The sequence below is a fragment of the Periplaneta americana genome, chromosome 12, assembly GCF_040183065.1.
Source record: "Periplaneta americana isolate PAMFEO1 chromosome 12, P.americana_PAMFEO1_priV1, whole genome shotgun sequence".
NCBI lineage: Eukaryota > Metazoa > Arthropoda > Insecta > Blattodea > Blattidae > Periplaneta > Periplaneta americana.
The window spans coordinates 14,508,451-14,527,050 of NC_091128.1; the positions used below are offsets into that span (position 1 = coordinate 14,508,451).

Genomic DNA, 18,600 nt, shown 5'->3' on the forward strand with positions numbered 1-18,600 from the left:
GTAGTCGGTGTAGAAAGAGATAGTGGAGGGTCGGTGACATTCCTAGACAGGCTTGGCTCTATTGTTAGAGTGAGTTACAGCCAGAGGTGACTCGCTAGGGGTTGTTGGTAGGTTTACACTTGTCGAAATTTCAATGGTGCCAACTTATGAACTATTGAAACTAACAACTGTACTTACCACTTAGTGCAGCTATTCTATAGATTAACTGGTTAACTTACTTAAAACTAGCACAAGAGAAAAGAAAAGAACACTCAACACTCAATGTCTGCTGTGGATGTAATACGTCTCTTTCCATTTTCAGTGCTCACCATAATTGCGCCATCAACAGTCCATACATTGAGTAATTCGAAACGTGTGATGCAATCCTGTAAAAGTTTATATCGTAACTGGGTTAGATCCTCTCTAAGCACAAAACCACTATTTTTAAGCTTCTTTTCATTCCGATACATTTCACTGCTTTTTCGATAACTAACAAACTTAACTATTATTGGCCTATGCTTGTTCTCACTTTTACGTCCAACATGATGACTGCGATCGATATCAGTGTCACTAAGTTCCACACCAATCTTTATGGCGATGTCCCTGGCGATGCTGTCCGTGTTTTCACCTTCAGTTTCTTCTACTCCAAAGATGCGAAGACTCTGCCTTCTCTGGTATTGCTCCAGATCGTCTGTCTTCCTCACCAGCTTCTCCTTCAGCGTTGTGGGATGGTATCCATTGGAATACAATTCTTTTATTGAGTGTTATTAATTGAGAGAGTATTTTAATTATTTCGGTTGTTTGAGATGAAGGTGTGTGTTTAGAGACTATTGATAGAATAGCTGCTTTGGAGTTTGATAATATAATTGCATTCTTAAATTTATTTATGTGACATAGAAGATTCCTGAGACTTTAACTTATTGCAATGATTTCTCCGTCAAAACTTGTTCCATATTCAAGAGATCTATAAAGTGAGAAGAGACAGCATGTAACACCTGCACCGTCACTTTGTTCCCTAAAGATCAAGGATCCGTCAGTGTATAAATGAAGCCAGTTTTGTGGAGGGCACCTAATATTAGTTGTCTCTAAAGACAGTTGTTTCATTATTTCAGTGTTTACTTCTGATTTCAGTATTTCTTCTGTTAAATTTAGATTATACCTTACTCTATATTTAAAAGAGTTAAATGGTTCGGTTTAATTTGTAAGTTTTCATTTAAGTTCGGGATACTGATTTTCTGTTTTAATTCCTGAACCATGGATATGAATCTTTTTTGAGTTTTTAATCTACAGAGGGGACTGTATGAATGCCAATTGTTTCCTAGTAATCTGATAAGTTTTTCATATTGAATCAGTGTTTTTTTTCTATTGTCATTTTGATGCTGTTAATATTAGTGAGGATTCTCATAGAATCTGTTGGAGTTGTTTTAATTCCACCAGTAATAAGCCTGAGAGCTTGGTTTTGAACATATTCTATTTCGTTTATGAAAGGTGAAGTAATTAAAATTTCTCTGTAGTATGTCAGCACTGGCTGTAAAAACATTTCGTATGTAGTGTTCAGAGTATTTCTAGACCATCCCCATTTCTTTCCTGCTAGTCTTTTTAGAAGGGAGAATCTTTTACGAGCTGTTTCAGAAATGTATTTCAAATGGTTGCTCCATGTTAACTTACTATCGAAAATAACTCCAAGATATTTGGATTCTAAGTCCTAGGAAGGTGTTGGCCATTGTATTCTCTTTCTTTTTTACCAAGTGAAAATATTTGGTAGTTACTTTTGCTTAAATTGAGTGTCATCAAATTTGATGTGTTCCATTCATGTAATTGATTTAGAGCTTGAAGAGCAGAATTTTGAATTTTGTCTCTATGTCTGTAAGATCTGAAACTCCACAAAATTATATCATCTGCAAATAGTGCTGTTTTCATGTCTCTAATAGGAGGGTAAGTCATTTATATAAATATTGAATAAAGTTGTGCTGAGAACAGCGTCCTGAGGTAGACCTCGATATGTTTGTCTGTAACTAGAAAGTGAGTTATTGAACTTAATGGCAATGAATCTTTCAGTAAGGAATTCTGATATCCATCTGAACATATTTCTGGAGACACCTAATTTCTGGAGTTTTAGTAATAATTTATTTCTGCAAAAAGAGTCATATGCTAATTGAAGGTCAATAAATATTTTCAAGGTATCTTCTTTCTTGTTAAAACTGTCTTTTATTTCTTGGCCGAGGCATATGACTTGTTCATTAGTAGAGTGTAGTTGACGAAAGCTGGCTTGTCTTGGTGATAAAAGATTTTGGGATTCTAAATACCAAGTTAATCTGTTGGAGATCATGGACTCCATGGTTTTTGCTATCATGGCATTCATGAGGTCAAAAATGTTGGAAATGTTCATTGAGCATGCTTAGTAATGTGCGAATTTTTGCGAAACGAACTGATTTCTCTAGGTCATCGTTATTACACACATACCAGTTCATCATGATGAAGTCGAATCTGTCTCTCGATATTGCATTTGACACAAATTCATTGTGACTGTCTTGTTCCCCTTGACAGTGCATTCTTCTTCTGGGAACTACTACATAACCACTAAGCAGGAGTACAGCTAGAAACACCATCATTTCATTTTCAGAGCAGTCTCCTACTCTGTTCTTTTTTGCCACATACTGATTGGTATAAGTGACCATGTTTAGAATTTCTTCATCGAAAAATTGTGTGAAGTATTCTAATGGACTTCTACCGGGTTTGAGTGGTACTTCATACATCAGAGGCCATTCCGTGCTTGGAAGAGTTGAGTCTTCATTTTTAGGTTCCCCTGTAGTTTCTCTCTCGGCAGCCTATGTCCCAGTAATACCTTCCTTGTCTGCAGAGTTGGAGGGGCCATTGTAGAACTGGTGCTTGGGAGTGTTGAGCCTGCTTTTACAGGTTCCCCTCTATCTTTTTTCTTGGTAGCCTTAGTCCCAGTAATATCTTCCTTGTGTGTCTCCAGGGCTGTAGAGGGCGTTGTAGATCTTGTCCTTCTACACTTTCTAGATAGCGGAGATGGACCAGGTAACAGACGGCATTCCTATGTCATATGATGATTCCTCACATACATTGTTGATAGCCATGTCAGTTACAAACACATCGGCACTCAGCTGACTTGCAGGCAAGTTATCTATATATGGGTTGTCTTCCTCACCAGAATCCTCATCAGTCAAATCATTTGCATTAAGAGGTGGCAAAAGTGCGACATCTACACCATTGTTTGGAATAGTTTCACTACTGTCCATGATTTCCAGTAGTTCATGCAGTGTAATTTTTCTTCTGGAAACACAAAGAAAATACCATATTATCCTGATGTTCTTCCAGAAGGACGCTAAAAACTATAACATTTTTACTAGTTATGAATGTAAGTTCATGCAAATTTAACATAAGTGTATTGAAAGCCCTAACCTTTGAGATATTGCACCATAAATATAAAAAAAATAATCCGTAAATTACAGTAAATATAATTACCCATTTATAACAAGGTCAGTCAAATCATCTATTGTTGCTGAAGTCCAACATTCAGGTCTAAATTTCTCGCTCACCACTGGCGGTTAACATGCAGCTGCTGTGCAGTCGTCAACAATGGACATTCAAACAGCACGTGATTAACAATAGTAACATTTCGAGCCTAATATTAATTATTACGTCATTTCTTAGGCCATGCATTCCGTCCTTCTGGAAGGACGTCAGGGACATCTGGGTTTTAATTATTTTTTGATTGAGACCTTTTTTTCTTCATATACGATTTCATATTCAAGGTAATTAAATTGTTTAATTTGTTCTAGTATTTTATTATACATACATACTTTTCGTTATATATGTGTATTAAGATATAAAATGGTTTTCAGATAGACATATGATGTAGTCTCAACAATTCCTTAATAAATTGGTTAAATCTTACTTACTTACTGGCTTTTAAGGAACCCGGAGGTTCATTGCCGCCCTCACATAAGCCCGTCATTGGTCCCTATCCTGTGCAAGATTAACCCAGTCTCTATCATCATATCCCAACTCCCTCAAATCCATTTTAATATTATCTTCCCATCTACGTCTCGGCCTCCCCAAAGGTCTTTTTCCCTCTGGCCTCCCAACTAACACTCTATATGCATTTTTGGATTCGCCCTTATGTGCTACATGCCCTGCTCATCTCAAACGTCTGGATTTAATGTTCCTAATTATGTCAGGTGAAGAATACAATGCTTGCAGTGCTGTGTTGTGTAACTTTCTCCATTCTCCTGTAACTTCATCCCTCTCAGCCCCAAATATTTTCCTAAGAACCTTATTCTCAAACACCCTTAACCTATGTTCCTCTCTCAAAGTGAGAGTCCAAGTTTCACAACCATAAAGAACAACTGGTAATATAACTGTTTCAGATTTTTTGACAACAGACTGGATGATAAAAGCTTCTGAACCGAATAATAACAGGCATTTCCTATATTTATTCTGTGTTTAATTTCCTCCTGAGTATCATTTATATTTGTTACTGTTGCTCCAGGGTATTTGAATTTTTCCACCTCTTCAAAGGATAAATTTCCAGTTTTTATATTTCCATTTCAAATTGGGTAAATCTAGGGCCAAGAAAAGAAAAAAATGAACGGCAAACATATGTGCAAAAAGAGTGAGAACAGGTTGCTAAGAGGAGAAAAGTTGTAAAGAAATCGTTAAGTACTGATGAAGACTTCAAGAAGAAGCAGAAGAAAAAAGAGGCTAAGAAAGAAAAACCAGAGAGAGAGAAAAAGTTAAATTCAATCAAATCTGAAAATAACACACCTTCTGCCATTTCGCCATTTGGTACTTATTCATGCCATCAGTTGGCTTGTGTAGCACAGTCTTCTGGCATGTAAAAGAACTCCTGTGGGACAAAATTCTGGCACCGACAACACTGATATAACCTCAGCAGTTGCGAATGTCGTTAAATAAACCATAATTTAAATTTTTCATACCATCAGGTTTGGGGAAATTATTTAATAGAGTAATGAAGGCATTATCTGACAGCCCAGAAGAAAGGTCAGCAGTTATGAAGGAACTATAGAGGATTCCATGTTAAGAAAAAAGTATTGAGTATATGGGGTTATTCCATCAAATGACCACTTGCCATAGAAATGCCTACCTACCACATACCTTCCACATTGTACTAGACAAGTCCCATAAAACCAATGCTTTTTTTCTTAATGTGGAATGCTCTATAGTATTTAAAACAATCAAGGTTGAGTTATAATAAAGACTGTTCTGATTCATCAGAAGATGAGATAATCACCAAACCAGCTCACCTAGGCATAGCATCACGATTGTACCCATGCCAGAACAAGTTCAAGCTGATTGTTATGTAATCGTTACCAGTAATCTAAAGAACTCTAAAGGTATCGTCCTCGCCAAAAAATTTGTGGGCGTATTATGAAGTCAGTCATGAAGGGCATGAAGTGAAGATTATTTTAAAGAAAAACTATGGCTCGAACTCCAGACTGTTTTTTATAGATGATAGTGATACTGCATGGATTGCATTTAAACATTATCAAGATACTCCTGATTTCGGAGACAAAGAGTATTGGGAACAGAGTTTTGTATTCTTTTCCAGAAATAAATACATAAGATTTATTGAATTTCAGTCAATAGAGATTTATATGAATAAAATTTACTAAAAACAGTTTTATTTAATTAAACCTACATTTGATTTATTTTACTTTTTATTTATTGTTCTTATTTAAATTTAACTGCAAATGTGTTTGCTAATTGTACTTATCCCATCCATTACATTTACCATGTCACACCCCTTACAACAAAGAAATTTTTTGCAACAGAAATATTAATCATTTAAAAAAATAACAGAAATAATAAAGTCTTCAAAGATTGATGGAGAAGCTATAAATAAATTACTTTTCCAATTAAAGTACAGAAATTATCAGAAAATTTACTTTTCTGTTAAGTGTGTTCATGCTGAGGTTGCGTTTTTGTGCTACTCATTAAAACACCCTAAATTCCATGTATCTCTTTTTCCAATTAAAATGTTGTTATTTTTATACCAGAAGCAGTTTAAAGGACAGTCTTTTGAAAAATTGTAGAAAAAGCAAAATAATTTAATTCCAAACAGAATAACAACACTTTTAAGAGTTAAGATGTCCCACCAGTTACATATGAAATGACTAAATTGTTAAATTGGCGGGGTAGAGCCTTCAGTTCCTCCTGGTAATGTCACAGAATAACATCATAGAATTATGATGGGTGCCTGGACATAAGGATAGTGAAGGAAATGAAGAATCTCACAAACTGCCAAGAAAGGTGTAAATAGCCCCTATATTGGACCAGAACCAATTTGTGGATCTGCAACAACCACAGTAAAAACATGGGCCATAAAGGAACACCAAAGGAAATGGTTAGCTTATTCTGGTCAATTTCTTGGCAAAGTTTTGGAGCGTACTGAAACTGCAAGACATATATTTGGAGCCTCTCTATTGGGCAGTATGAAAGATCCTTACATAGGAGTGAAGATCCTGAAGCTTGTTAAATGCCCAGAACTGGAAGCTCTATGAAAGGTTGGGGTAGCACAATAAAACCTTGAGGATGACATCATAACTTAGTAAGCTCTCAAATAATCCTCATTTACTTTTACTACTACAACTCCTGCTGCTGCTGCTGCCACCTGGTTGAGGTTTCTTCCTGGGTTTCCCTCAACCCACTAAGAGCAAATACTGGGTAACTTTTAATGCTGGACCCTGAACTCATTTCGCTGGTGTTATCACCTTTATCTCATTCAGTTGCTACAGTCGCGACACAGTTATTCCCGGCGTGACTCCTCTTTTCTTACGTCTTAGGAAGTGAAGGCTCTATAAAGTCTAGGTAGGTGGTATCGTTCGCCATTTTTGTTCTTTCGTTGCCAAGCTACCATACGAGGAATCTATTTGCCACACCGTTAAACATTATCATGTCGTAGCTCCTATGATAATAAATCAAACACACCTTAATTCAGCAAATAATTGAGCGGCAAATAACGTCTTCGTGTGCTTTCTGCAAACGCCAATGAAAGATCCAAAATGGCGGGCGATTATATTAAGTATTTATCGAGCCTTAAGAAATGAATAACGTCTTCATAAGCGAATCACAAGACACACACGTTAAAATGTAGCTGATCTGCATCATAAAATAACCCAATAAAAAAATATGTTTTCTCAGACTGATAAAGCATCATAAAATAACCCAATAAGAAATATGTTTTCTCAGATTGATAACTTAAAGTCTTTAACTTAAAATATCTCGTTTCAGAATATTCTGGATTTTGCATAATTTTGCACATTGCTGATTCACCATAAAGATACAGTTCCCTTTCTTGTTTGCATGCAGTATTAATTCACCCTCTTAAAATAAAAGCTAGTTTACATGATGACACTAGGTTAGTAACTAATTTCATGAAAATAATTATGTAGGAAGTTGTTTACATGGAGACACGTATATTCTAGTTTTATGACAATGTTTGTGTTTTTCTTCAGTGCTGTTCACTTAAATGGACTCTCAAGTTAGAGTGGTAGTGGAGATATTATTCCTGATCTTAAAAAAGTGAGATAAGAAGAAAGAAACATGTCTGGACTATGACATGGATAAAGAGGTCACATTTAGGATGTTCTGGCGTTTTTTTAATACTGTACTTAGAAAGGCTATAGAGTCAAGGAGTCTGAATCTTCCTGAAGATGCTGTTTGGTTGGAGACTATGCATTTCTTCTGACTTCCTAGTAATGAAACCGTTTTTTAAACATGGTCCATTGAACTATAAAGAACAAATTTTAAACTATAAGCTTTCAAGATCAAGATGTGTGATTGAAAACACATTGGAAATATTGGTGTGAAAATTTCGTGTATTTCCACTACTCATGACTCAGAGTTGTGAACTCCTCTTCCTCCTAAATAATTGCAACACTTCTTTCATCTTCTTGTGCATGGATTCCTCAGAAGAATATTTGCTAATTTAGTAATGCATGCTCTGATTGGGGTTCTGCCTGATGTGTACAGTACATCTGTTGTCAGTCAGTACATCTCACTTGACGATGTATGTTAGAGGAAGAACAATATTGTTTGTATACATCTGAAGTCTAATTAGTTAATGTGTTACTAGTCAGCAATATATGCAATGGAGGGGGAAAGGCACTGACCAACCACCCTGTCCCATTATCTCCTGGCTTAGTTACCTTAGTTACCTTAGTGATGGATTATTGGTGTCACAAGGTTCAAACCTGTGTTTGGTCAGTTGACTAAACAGTAGTGCATTCTGTTCCCACTGAACCAGATATTTTCTCTGCAGATACCTACATTGTGGTAATGACATTATAATAGCATCTTTTAGCAGCAGTGACACAGACTCTTGATGTTGAATTGCAACTGGTGAGTTTTTAAAAAATGCTAAGGAGGTGAGATTGCTATTATTCTGAAGTGCTGTCTTTGTCTTGGCTTTAGTAATATAGGTTGATGACTGAGATAGGTGCTTTGACTCGGGGAAATTATGTGAACTCTAGAAAAATTATTTTGGATTTCCTTTTCTAAGTGATGTAGAATATAAGCAAGATAAATGGCATGAATCACATCAGAATAGAAATTTTTAATAATGTACTATCTGTCACCAAGAATAGAAATGTTTTCATCTCTTACCTTCTCCTTGCCAAAGGACACATAGGGCATTTCTGACAGTGTGGGCTGTAGTACTATGGTTCGTCTTTTCCAGCACTTTATAGAATTGTGTTCTTCCTGGTTCTATGGAGTCTAATTTTCCCACCACAATATTAGCTATGAATCAGCCACCTCACTGTGATCTCATGGACTCTAAGTTAAATGTAGTGATCGTCAGTTTCTATTCTAATATCTTCAAGAGTCTTTTCGTGCAATTGTTTCAAATAATTGTTGCTCAACTTTGACTTTTCTGCTACATTTCAGCCATTAATATTCTCAAGAAAACCCATCAAAATACAGTTTCATAGTACATTCCATGTAACATTTGCCATTACTAGGTTTAGGTTTCACTTCGGGCGAGGTGGTAGGCATGCAACAGTAAGCGTCAGAATGACCACCACTCTTTTTCTAAACACTGCAAGAGATAGCATCATTTTTAAAGTCAAGCATTATGTCACAGAAATGCAATAATTCATTATACACGTTCAGTTCTCTGTTGATCAACATGAACATACACTCAGGCCATCTGAATAAATTTATTTTGTATATGAGTTAAAGGTATTTCTTTGAAATTTAAAATTGACTAATTCTGTACCAGTATGTTTTATTTCTGTGTGAATTCAAGAAATTTGATTTCTACACAAATTTAAGAAATATTAGCCATTCCCATAATTGTTCTACAAAGGCCCATTTATTATTTATTTATACTGACAGAGTTAAGACCATACATTCCACCAGGTCACAAAATAATAATAATAATAATAATAATAATGATTTATTTTAGCTGGCAGAGTTAAGGCCGTAAGGCCTTCTCTTCCACTCAACCAGCAAAAATACATAAGCAGTGAAATTTTACAAGGAGTGAAAAGAACAAAATATTAACATTCAGCCTTTTTATAATATATTTAAGCCCTCCTTCAATAAGTAAGATGTACCTCCATATGAAGCAAAAGCTCTCACATTAGAAACCCTGCAGACAGTATATCCACTAAATGACTGGATTCATGTATATACAGTGATTTCCTCACAGACCATGCGGAAGGAGCTGGAGCAGGAGAAACTTGCCAGTTCTTTTCTCTCTACAAAAGAGTTGGTAAGCATACTACAAGCTTTGATGAGGAGATAGATGCTATTTATACATTTATTCAATTGGATACACCATTGCAAGAACATAGTCATATTATCAGACTCCAGAACAGCAATCCAGGCAGTAGTATCAACAAATGACCCAAAAATGTAAAAAAAAATTAAAGAAATACATTCTCTGATTAAACAAATTAAAAATCTAAATAAACACGTAATTCTTCAGTGGATACCTGTACATTGTGGTATAAGTGGAAATGAGAGGGCTGATATATTGGCGAGAAAAGGCTCCAAAATTAAACAATACAAGTCTAAATCTGTCCTATGAATCTGTCAAACGAATCATCAAAAGCAAGATCAGCCACAATGACAATATTAAAATATTAGCAGAAAGTGAAAATACCAAATGGAAAAATCTCTTGGAAGACACTCATCTAATCCTGGAACTTCCTCGTAAATCTGCTGTTGATATGTTCAGGCTACTCACTGGCTATGTATGATTGATTAAGTAAACATCTCCACAGAATCGGTATACTGACTTCACCAAATTGTCTGTTATGCTGTCAGGAGCAGGAAAAAGATGTGGATTATCTAGAAAGCTGCACAGTCCTTCAAATAGCTCAAGACATCACGTCGAAATATTGGGAAGCTCGAAGTAGAATGACTTCATTGTTAAATTAAGAGCATTAGATATATACATACATATACTTAAGTCCTATTTAGCCTTTTTTAAGTTTATTAGGTCTCTCATATTGAGATCCCGTGGGTATGAAACAGAAAAGTTCGTTAAAATTTTTTAATTATTTATTTATTTTTTCAGGAACTAGTCCTGGACGACCAGATGCCAAAGCTGTGAAAGAAAACCAGATTCCAAATGAAATACTTCAAACAATTGAAGGTTTCAAGTAAGTTATTATAAGATAGTGAAGATTAATGAAAAGTTGACATTTTTAACTTAACCAGTACAAAATTAATACACCCCAATTTTTAGCATCCCAAGTTCTAATACAATTAATCTATAAATTATTATATTGCAATGTAAAAAATATGTCATGAAGGTGACATACTTTCTCATATGCTTTACGAATTTTACAATAAAGAAAGATATATTGCTAATGATATTTCGGTTTATAGTCTATTTTCTTTGAACTATCATTCATAAGTTATAAAGCAAACCATTTACGTTGCACCCAAATGAGAACATAAAGTTTCTTTTCTGAATTTTACACAAAAGACATTTTTTTTATAAATCCAAAAAAGTAAGATGTGTTATTTAATTTATAAATTGTATGCATTCCCACATTAGCACAATTTACATACCATACAGTTAGTTATTTGTATATTTATAGCCATTATTATTTGTTTTTTTTTTTTATAGGAAACTCTATACTTAAAGTTCATAGTAATATTGAAAGGTGTCAGGAGTTTATAACGAGATTATAAGTATATAATTGAATCGTGAAAGTCAAAAACCACCTAACTCCATTTTTTATCATTTTCGCGTTTATGATGGAAAAATATTTAAAACCTAGTACACTATCCATGTACAACATAAAACTTCTAAATCCGAAGCTAACTAGTGAACTACAAGCTATTAAATATTTCATGGAGATCAAAAAGCAACTTACTCCATGGAGTTAGTCTGTTTTTGATTTCCATAAATATTTCGTCACTAGTTGGCAGCACCATCGCTTGAATTAACTGATACAGGGGAAATGGCCACAACAGGGAGATCTTTATTGAAAGCAATCATTCTGACGGTGAAGCAAAAGGAAAAAGAAAGCAAAATGAGAAAAAATGGAAAAGGAATAAGACCAAGAGTCTTAAATATGAAGAAAAATGAAACAAAAACTGGTCAGGGAAGGGAAGCACTACATATTGAAAGTATTTAACACCTTAGGAACAGGAGGCAACACGTTGGCATAGGATGCATAACTACAGGCATTGGTGCAATCTCGTCCATGAATTAAATATTCAGTTTCTTATGTCTATAAAATAAAGTTAAGATCTGAGAAGCATATGCTTTGCCTCACAGAATTTTGTAGCCTTTATGGTGTGACAGAGGCGCGTGTTAAAAATCATTCAAGATGTTAACTTCAGGCTTATCACCGCAAGATATGCTTGGGAATCACCGCAGTAGATCAAATACTTTAGAACCCTGTGGATGGATTGTCATATGGTATTCGTAAATTTCCATATGAGTAGCCCATTAGATATCTGTTACGTACTTTACTAGTTAGATAAACGTATGGTTTCTTAAAGGTTCAGTTAGGGGGAAGCTGTACAAGATAAAAACAAAAGTCTTTTACACAAAATTGCAGCAGCATAAGAAACTTCCAGAAGAGAAGAATGCCACAGAAACAATGACTTTCGACTTTCAGAAAACTCTTTCTGTTCTCATCACAAATGTTTATGATGAATTCTGCTTCTGGCAGGTATGGATATATAACTTTGGTGCAACAGCGGAATTCTAGTATATTGAGCAACGTTTTCCCATTAGAATGCACAGTTATTTTCCCACTGTAGAGACTTTGGTGTAACTGAAAAAAGTAGACACACCCATTGACTGGTACAACATAGTACGTGATGACGTCAAGTTCATTGTAGTTGAGGTGAAACATTCCACGTTCCTTGAGTTCAAAAATCATTTTCAGAAAGAATGTAGCAAATAGGAGAACGAAAGACACACCACCAAATTCCTTTTTGATTTCAGGATGTAAAGTTTTGAGATACTCTTATTTACACAAACATGATATTCCTGTCAGCAATATAATGAAAGCTATAGTATGCAGTACATTCAGCTTACAGAAATCAAATACAATAGTGTATGTAATTTCCTACAGAATCGAAGTACAGTTCTCTTATTCCATGAAAAGGCACAAAATAAGTGAAAACTTAATGCAGTTTCTATTAGATAATGCTCATTTGTATTAAAGAAAACTGTTCGATCTATGTGGTAATGATAGTGCAGTTAGCACAAATGATTAAAGTGAGTGTGATATGGAATATGTATGAATATTTTATGTATTTAATATTCGTTGAACAAAACATGTAACTGAAGTTAGGAAGTTAACAAATTCTGTGGAAGAAAATAAAAGTTAGGAGATAGAAACGATTTGATTTTTAGGAGGGGGTAATGGCTATGGTTCTAAATATTACATTAATTGCTATAATAGGCCTACGGATTTCAAAATATCAATAGATTACTTTTCTTCATATTTCTTGTGTTTCTGTATCACTCCAATATAAAACAAGTATCGAATGTGATATTTTGTTATTTTATTTTCTATGGAAATCAAAAACCACCTAATTTTAGGCACATATAATATTTTTTATATGAGAACTTATTATAATTATAGCTATTGTTAGATTCACAGCTAGTTTCAATTAAGGAAATGCAACTATTAAAAAAGAAGCAGAATGATTGGACGTGAAACATGGCCATAAAACAGTTTATTCTCTCTCCTGAAAAATTTGGTTACCGGGAGTTAGGTTCTTTTTGATTTCCATGATTCAATTTGTCAAGTAACCAGCAATGCTATAATAATGCACATTGAAAGGAAAGTTGTAAAATGTACTATTATGAGCATTTGTCTGTACATAACAGTGGGCCTTCATGTCTTATGGTGGCTAATTCTTTAAGAAATATCTCTATGGTTCTGGTGCCTTCCTGGCTTTTATGTTAAAAAAAAAACAGTTTCTGAAAATACAATTAAAACTTCTACAGGAAGTAAAGTTGTTAGAGAAAAGTACAATATTTCTTTTGCTCTATTTCAATAATGGGTATAATTATATTAATTTTAAAATGCAATCTTGTGTAGATGGGCCTTAAGATGGAAAATGTTTATGTGAAGTTTTCAATTGAGAGCATAATTACGTAGATCAGTGGTTCTCAAAGTGGAGTCCGCGGATCCCAGGCAGTTTCCGAAGCTCATTCTGGGATTCCTCGAATATTCTGAACAAGGAAATCTTTTTTTTTTTTCATTCAGAAGGATTTTTATTTATTTTTTCTTCCTTCAGAAGGATTTTTCTAATGTACCAATGATGTCTCGAGCACATTGGCTGTTGTTGCTACAACTTGTAAATTAGTTCAATTGTCGCAGTCTTTGTGTGTTATTGAACAGAGTAACATTGTAAGTTGAAACACAATAACCACAACATTTTTAAGTTTTGTCTGTAGAGAATTGTTGGCTTAAATGTCGTTATAATATAAAGATGAACTCAGAGATTATTTTTCAGTTCCTAATTCTAACAACGTGTGGATTCAGAATCCCTTTATCAGCATAGAAACTTACAATCTCACTGAAAAGGCAGAAGATAATCTTGTTGAGTTATTGTATGACACTTCTTAGAAAGAAGTTCCGTGTGAGGTTTTTTACTTTTGGCTGAAAGTTCATGCTCAAAATAAAGAACTTTCAGAATGAGACTTGCAACATTTAATGTTGTTTCCCATGACTTGCATGAGCAGGCATTTTCTACTCTTTCATATTTAAAAACTGTTAAAAGAAACCGAGTATATGCTGCGACAGACTTGAGATTAAAGGACCTGGCAACTTAAAATGAACTTATTACTTACTTAGTTACTTATGGCTTTTAAGAAACTGGGAGGTTCATTGCCGCTCTTACATAAGCCCGCCATCGGTCCCTGTCCTGAGTAAGATTAATCCAGTCTCTACACCCATATCCCACCTCCTTCAAATCCATTTTAATATTATCCTCCCATCTACGTCTCGGCCTCCCCAAAGGTCTTCTTCCCTCTGACCTCCCTAACACACTATATGCATTTCTGGATTCGCCCATATGTGCTACATGCCCTGCCCATCTCAAACGTCTTCATTTAATGTTTGCAATTATGTCGAATGAATATAATGCGTGCAGTTCTGTGTTTTGTATCTTTCTCCATTCTCCTGTTACTTCATCCATCTTAGCTTCAAATATTTTCCTAAGTGCCTTATTCTCAAACACCCTTAATCTCTGTTCCTCTCTCAAAGTGAGAGTCCAAGTTTCACAACCATACAGAACAACCAGTAATATAACTCTTATAAATTCTAACTTTCAGATTTTTTGACAGGGACTAGATGACAAAAGCTTCTCAACCGAATAATAACAGGCATTTCCCATTATTTATTCTGTGTTTAATTTCCTCCCAAGTGTGTGTGTGTTTTTTTTTTTTTTTTTGCACCATGGTGAGAGTATTGTAACTGTAAAAATCCAAGCTTCATACAACATCTAGTTCTCGAGATAAGTTGACTTCATTAGCAATGAGTGGAGATAGTGATGTCATGAGTGGCTTTTCTGCTGTGTGCCAATGCTAATCTTCATGCTTGCCTCGTGTGCAAATATTGTCGGACCATCGGATCTGTGTCCCCGTAAGATATGCGAACTGAACCCTAATTCCTACTCAACCTCGGTAATTCATTTCTCTCCCTGCATTCCTATCTCTCTCCTTTTCTCTCCCCCACTACTCACAATTTTGAGCCTTCTTGCAGGACAGTCTATTTGCACTTGCAGTCCAGTGTTGTCAGTTCAACATGAACACTATAGCAAGGAGTGGCGAAAGAAATATTATTAAGCAAGTACGTAATAGCATTTTGTGATGAAGAGAAACAAACAGGTCAGTATCTCTTTCCTATAAATAGGCAACGAAAAGAGCAGCTGCGATCACAGGTGAAACTTATTTTATTTCAATTGATTACATATTAAAATTATTTACTTAACTAATACTGATACAACATGTTATGTAATTTATATAGGCATGTCAGAGCGCCTAATAAAGAAAATCAGGAGAGAGGGAGTCTGTACAGGAGATGAAAAGCTAGAATCACCAGGGAAGAACAGACCAAGGGAAACTTTAATTCTTGTAGATTATATCAACTGATGTATATTTTAAGAAGAAAGATACAAGAATTTTGAACCGTGTAGAAAGGAGTTCCGACATTGAAGAAATTACTAAAGGTTGCGAGAGAAGCAATAATTTCCAAGGTTGGAGAGAAACGCTACGGAAAGTGATTCAAGATATGGGATTCAGGTTTAAAAATTGTAGAAATACAAGATGTATTTTGATTGAAAGTAATGATATTGTAGCATGGAAGACCAGTTATTTATGACACCGTTTAACGGAAGTTTGGCAACATCCCTATTCGGCAAGGTTCGTGGTCTGTTGTTTGACGTGATGGGAGGAAAGCGGGTGAAATGGAGTGAGTACAGGCGTTAACTTTTTCAAGAACGACGACAGCGCTGAAGGGGTACAGATCCGATGGTCCGACAATAGTATTGTTTTAAATCATTTCGAAAAGGTGCTGTGTGCTTGGTTGCAGTAAAAACTCCACCAGCGATAAGAATGTATCTTTCCATAAATTTCTTTATAGAGAGAAATCTCTAGTTCGATTCAAACATATTCATCCTACGTCATTGATTGAAGAATAAGTTAATATTTTTCGAATAGAAATTTGTTTTAATCCTCCAATGAAAAAGAAAATTAACAGTTTGTATTTTGTTCCACAATTACTGACTCCGATCTTTAATTCTAACAAACAAAGAATTCTTGAAAGGTATGAAGGACACTAAAAATTAAATTTTGACACAGGGAAACTGGAATCATTTCATAGCATTGCGCTCAAATACAAACCTAAAAGAAGTTATTTTACTTATAATTGGAGGGTCACAAGTAGCCTACCATTTTATCTATTTTGAATTTCAACAATAATATATAGAGAGAAGAAAAGGGCAAAGAGTTAAAGTTATCTAAGCCTCTAAAAAATTGGGCAGGAGTGCGTATTTACGGCGAAAAAACTCATGAATGGCAAAGGAAAATTTTCAGAAGTGCTAAGCTTGTGGTCGAGGAACAGTTAGCTTTGGAACTAGACAATTGTCCATAAAGTTACCAAAATGTATACTCAATAGAAAACATGGATTATTATTCAAGATTTGCTGTCACTTTGCAATATTAGTTTTTAAAGATAGAAATTCCCAACTAAATGTAAATTAATCTTACATTGAGTATGTCATGCCAATAACTGATCATGTAGCAAAGACAGAAATGTTCGTGAAATTAATGTTTCTAATTAAATTGTGTACACATTTATGTTGCCGACACAATGCCAGTGCAATGATTAATTTTCGGAACTTGCTACTGTAGCCAATATCAAAATGAAGTTCTCTCTCACACATTTGTGACTGTCATTATTTTCAGGTGCCGAAACTACTTCAGAAATTGAAAAAAGCATAATCTTTCTAAATTATCTGTGACAATCAAGGGAGTCCTATATGAAAATAGTGATACAATAATTTATTCAAAGTTAATCTAAATCAACAATCTGCGGAACCCAAATCACATAAAGTGAAGTGAGTAGGCATTGGATACATACACGTGCGTGTGCACACACACACCCTGTTCTCTCTCTCTCTGTCTCTATCTCTCTCTCCCTCCCTCCCTCCCTCCCTCCCTCTCTCTCTCTCTCTTTTAAAAAAATCTACTGACCTTATGCGAAGAAATTACGAAGTGAAGAGTGCTTGGAGGATCATTTTCAATGCCTTGTAAAAGAGGTCTGATAAAATTTCTCAAATTTGGATCCTTCTTGCTGTGAAAGAAGCTCTTCTGCATCTAGAATATAATGACAGTAATTCGTGAAAAGAAGTTGATTGGCACATATTGACATGGTTTTGCGCAAAATTAATAACTTGGAATATTAAAAACAAGTTGCGTAAGACTATTTTGTTATTAGAAGTCTGTAGTTTCAAGAAAAGCAATATGTTGTTGTTGTTTTCTAATGCCAGGCGTTTGACAATAAAGTCATTTGACCTCTTGCACTCCAATATTTTTCAAAGACATTATCATGGCCAGCCAATGAAGCACAGATTTTGAGGAGAAAAGCAATATAGCCTAACATCTTTAAATGTGTTTAAAAATAAATTGATTACTGTATTATTGAAACTGAAAATAAGTCAATCACCTAATAATGCACTACTGAAAATCCCATAAAGAAGAGCTGGAACTTTTTCCATTTCAATATCAAGGAATGGGTCATAGACTAAAAATTTGTAATCTGCAGTAAGCAGGAAAGTAACTAAATTGTTACTAAAAAGAATCGATTCAAATACAAAGGCATTAAAAATTCCCAAGTGTCTAATTAAAATATACAACTTCTCTGCTCTCTGCGAGTTTGAAACTCTGGTCTATCCCAACTGATACTGGGCATTTTTTCCTAATCTTATCCATAATACATGAAGGAAGTTCTTTCCTATTTTTCTCCCTAAAGGTGTCCAATGTTTAACCCTGTAGACAAATTTATCTGCACACAAATTGTAAGACCTTGTTCGTAAAATTACTTAATTCTTGTCTTCCAAAATCTGTTTTACCATGCACAATCTTTGTGTGCCTACCCATGTTTATAGCATCTAAACTTAAAATTACATTATTGAAGTTTAGTGGCTGGTAATACACTCAACACTTCCTCGCAAGTTGGAAATACACTTATCAGCCAGAACATTATGACAACCTACCTCCTCCTCCTCCTCCTCCTCCTCCTCCTCCTTCTTCTTCTTCTTCTTCTTCTTCTTCTTCTTCTTCTTCTTCTTCTTCAGACTCTACAACTCTCAGATGAAAGTTTTGGCCTTCTCAACAACTTTTTTCCATTCCTTACGGCTTCAAACTATCTTTGTCCAATTTTCCACCTTTATCAATTTCAAATCATTCAGGACATCATCCTCCCATGTATTTTTTGGTCTACCCTACTTCCTGTTAACAATTGGTAGACTCCCTACCTACGATCGATATAAACCCGTCCAGGCGATAGCAGCGTCATCTGATGAGGAATGACTGCTAGTCAAACACACGCACAGTGCATGTAATATCAGTGAGCGTCCTGT

The 18,600-nt window shown here is 35.1% G+C and overlaps 1 protein-coding gene across 9 annotated transcripts in view; it reads left to right on the forward strand.

Annotated features, from left to right (window-relative positions):
• Nup58 (nuclear pore complex protein Nup58) overlaps positions 1–18,600 on the forward strand; it is a 247,679-nt gene that overhangs the window by 48,829 nt on the left and 180,250 nt on the right. For all 9 annotated transcript variants that reach the window (XM_069840824.1, XM_069840821.1, XM_069840822.1 and 6 more), the window contains exon 3: positions 10,553–10,637. In XM_069840824.1, the coding sequence (XP_069696925.1) occupies positions 10,553–10,637 (85 nt within the window). The remainder of the gene's footprint in view (positions 1–10,552; positions 10,638–18,600) is intronic.